This window comes from Protobothrops mucrosquamatus, unplaced genomic scaffold (genome assembly GCF_001527695.2).
Source record: "Protobothrops mucrosquamatus isolate PMUCROS unplaced genomic scaffold, P.Mucros_1.0 scaffold1313, whole genome shotgun sequence".
In the NCBI taxonomy this organism is placed as follows: domain Eukaryota; kingdom Metazoa; phylum Chordata; class Lepidosauria; order Squamata; family Viperidae; genus Protobothrops; species Protobothrops mucrosquamatus.
The window spans coordinates 36144-40242 of NW_015387514.1; the positions used below are offsets into that span (position 1 = coordinate 36144).

At 40.3% G+C, this 4099-nt stretch overlaps 1 protein-coding gene across 1 annotated transcript in view; it reads left to right on the forward strand.

The window, feature by feature from the left end:
• Nucleotides 1–4099, forward strand: part of GABPA (GA binding protein transcription factor subunit alpha) — a gene marked incomplete in the record, with an annotated part of 20640 nt that overhangs the window by 1543 nt on the left and 14998 nt on the right. Inside the window, 1 exon segment of the mRNA XM_015821360.1 lies at nucleotides 1428–1528. Within this exon segment, the coding sequence (XP_015676846.1) occupies nucleotides 1452–1528 (77 nt within the window).

A 4099-nucleotide genomic window follows, 5' to 3' on the forward strand; every position in this document is an offset into this window, starting at 1 on the left:
TTTTTTTTTTTTAGAAAAAAAGCACTGACTAACAGTGTTGTGAACACAGCCAGTGATGCTCAAAAGAAAACGACACCATAGGAGGAGAAAAATTAAAGGTCTGGTGTTGTTTCTTAAATTAGTAATTCTTGTAAGGACTACTGAGCTGTGTACATTATTTGATAGCCTAATTATATCATATCCAATAGAATCCCCCAAATGCTTGGTCCTGTTTCTCTAATCTGCCTTTGCTCTGTATCTGGTGCTCTGTAGCTAGGATTCTTGGAAATTATTTTTCCCATTTTTGGGAAGCAAAACTGAATATTTTGAAATGGAAAGTAGTGTAAAATCATATTAATGTAGGTCTGCAATATTTCCAACGTGAAGGCAATAAGCTGGAGGGGTGGGAGGACTCCTCTGCCATGCCTTTTCCATGATTGCTTGGCCACCTTCTAAAACTGCCATGAGATCCAAGGAAAATATATGTGTGGTTTAAACAACTGCAGACAATATTGTACCTTAATGTTCTAAAGTACCATTTTGTCTTTGAGATTGAAGGATATAGCCCTAACTTTTAAAATGCATATTTTAATTGGCAAATGTATGCAGAGTAAAAATAACTCTTTTAAGTTATAACATTCTAGTAAGTTGTATGGATTTCTTGGACTAGAGTGAATGTTTCACTGCATGTTTCAGAAACTGATAGAAAAAAGATGGAAAATAACTTCAGTATAAGGTATGGTTAACATCAGCTGTTAAGATTAGAGGTAATCCCCGACTTACAACAGTTCATTTAGTGACTGTTTAAAGTTACAAAGGCACTGAAAAAAGTGAGTTATGACCATTTTCACCCAAACATTGTAGTGTCCCCATGGTCACATGATCGAAATCTGTGGGAGAAAAGGTTGTAAAATGAGGCAAAATCCACTTAGTAACATCTTGCTTAGCAACAGAATTTTTGGGTTCAATTGTGGTCATAACTCGATTACCTGTACAAGATTTCTAGAAGAGCCCGTGCTGTATTATCTTAAAAATAAATCCAGAATATATGAGGTTATTAAAATATTGTGTATCTAAACAGTTTTAACACAGAAGTGATTTGTTTACTGTCTAAGTAATTTTCAAGACACTTCAGGTTTGAAGGGCAAAAAAGTACTTTAAAAATGCTTAAGTGTGTTTTTGTAGCACTTGTCAAAAACTTAAAGCAGCATTTTTATTTCTAATGGAATACTAGAATTATTATGAAGCAATAATGGTTAATAATAAATACTAGAATTATTATTCTAGTATTTATTATTATTAACTATTATTGCTTCATAATAGTACTCAACAAAATGTATTCCTAACATGCATTCTTTATGCTGCTACATATCTTTTTTTCAGATTGTATGAAATAGTAACAATGCATGTTACATAAAATTAACTTCTACTTGTGTTTGAATTTGCAGGCTATCTCTTAAAATATTTCAACCATGACTAAAAGAGAAGCAGAAGAACTAATAGAAATAGAAATTGATGGAACTGAAAAACAAGAGTGCACTGAAGAAAGGTATATAGAAAAATTCAATGGGACCCCTTACATGGTTATTTTTATAGTTGTATTTCTGATTTAAATCCATTTGAACAATTCTTTTCATTTAAATTCTATGGAAATAATATTTTTCTTGACTTTAAAGATGAAAATATAAGGTTTTTTTTAATGAAGGATAGAAAGCATAAATTTGTTTTTACTGTTCAAAGAACTTTTGATGCTTGCAACACGTTGAAGCAACAGATATTGCTTCTACCTCAACCCTTATTACTTTAGAGTACCATAGAAATTAAGAGGTTTATAAAATTAAAATTAAAATATCACATGAGCAGTATTTTCTTTAAAGCCAGAGTCCATATTACTTGCAAAATAATTAATAAAAATATTTAATTGATAAGGTAACTATTGTTTTATATTTGTCAGTACAGAATTACATGAGATTGAGTTCAGGGGAGGGATTTTTATTGAATTCGGCGAACCGGTTATGATCTGAGTCTCTACTCTTGGCCTTTCCGTCTCCAGTTTTTCCAAGTTTTTTTCAATCCCATGCTGAGGTTTTCTCTCTTGGCTCCTCTCTTCAGCTGTTTGGGTCTTGCCGCTCTCAAGCTCCTCAGGGTGATAGAGGAGGTTCTCCAAAGCACCGACTGAAGCTGACGCCCTGTTCCATGCCCAAGGGAGACCTCCTCCGTCACTCTGCAAGAGGAGACGGGGGGAAGGCTCCCCCCCGCCTTTGCTTGCTGCCACCATGCAGCACGGTCTCCCTTGGGCATGGAACAGGGCGTCAGCTTCAGTTGTTGCTTGCAGGATGATGGAGGAGGTCTCCCTTGGGCTTCTCCCACTTTCTCCTTCGTCCTCCTTTGAACAACCTTTCATCCCCATTGCTGCTTTTTCAGTCCGGGACTTGATGCAGAATGTGGATCCTTCCTGTTGTGCATCAAGTAAACTTTAAAGAAAGTTAAACAGTATGGCAGCGAAAATCCAGCATGGGAAAAAAAATCCCATTTTTTTGAGATGTCAGACTACTGTGCATTCATGTGCCCCCAATCCCCTTGGTTGCTGCAAAGCCAGATTGGAGTCCTCAGGCCACTCCTTCCAGCCCATTTCGAAGCCAGTCCAAAAGTGAAGGGAATGGTTCCCACCCCACCCGATTGCTGTGGGGCTTCATTTCCAAAGACCCTCTGTACAGGCTCCAGACAAACTCTGGGACTGAAAAAGCAGCAATGGAAGTGAAGGGCTGTTTAAAGGAGGAGGAAGAAGGAGAAAGTGAGAGAAGTGACTACTGAGCAGGTGAGGTGCGACAGGTGTAGGGGCATGGTAGGGCTGGCTGTGGGGGCTCTTCGGCATGGTAAGCGGTTGCATGGGGCAGCTCCCCCCTGCCTTGTGGCAGTGGCACCCCACCTACCCCCCTGCAGAGAACCAGTTAAATTATTTGAATCCCACCACTGGTTGAGTTGATCTTTGATTCCAGTTCTTCATTAGTATTACAATACTAATCAAGAGTTTTGTGGAATACTGCTGCTAACCATCTGCCAGCACATTTTTATTTTTGCAATATATGTAATGTGCTTGTGTCTTACCATGTTTCCGAAATTAAGACCCGGTCTTATTTTTTTTTTTCTCTAAAAGAGGCACTAGGTCTTAATTCGGAATGTCTTACCTTAGGATCACCACAGCCAGGCCCCCCACACCCCGACATCTGTTGCACTGCTGCTTGACTTCTTCTGCGGCTGCTTGCCACCACTTTTGGCCAGACGCCATGTGGCGTATTGCGTGGTGCTTTGCACTGTTTCCGCTGCTTGTGGCAGGATGCTACGTGGCTCTTTGGGCTGTTTCAGCAGTGGAAACGGCCCGAAGCGCCCCGTGGCCTCCTGCCTCAAGCAACTGAAGCGGTGCAAAGTGTGCGAGCAACGGAAGCGGTCCGAAGTGCTGCACGAGCAGCGGAAGCGGCCCAAAGCACCATGTTGCATCCTGCCATGAGCAACAGAAATAGCGCAATGAGCCACATAGTGCCCGGCCGCAAGTGGCGGCAAGCGGCTGCAGAAGAAGTCAAGTAGTGGCGTGACAGGTGTCGGGGTGTGGAAGGCCTGGCTGTGGTGATCCTACTGGTAAGGTAAGCGGGTGCAGGGCACGTTGGGTAGCTTCATCCCCCCTAACCCACCCTAGCTTGATTTTTAGGGGTGTGCCTCGCCCCAAAACTAGAGCTTAGTTTTGGAGTAGGGCTTATATTAGGCCCACCCCCAAAAATCAAGCTAGGGCTTACTATCGGGCTGGGTCTAACTTTCGGGGAAATACGATAGTATTCTCTTACTCCTTATGTGACTTTTTTTAAAATAGCTGTTGCCTTAATCACATCCTTGTCCATCTTGAAGATTCTTTATACGGATGTAGAAATAACAGAAACATTTGATGATACCATGCTAAATATAAAAAACATGCTAAAAATCTGATGATATCTCTGGGTAATTTGCCAAAAGATTACATCCCTTTCCCAAATTATCATGAATTCCAAAATTCATGATAATTGCAATTAATTAAAAATGCATTTTATATGAAAAAGCTCCATTCAGGTCTGATAAAAAAGAAATTCTT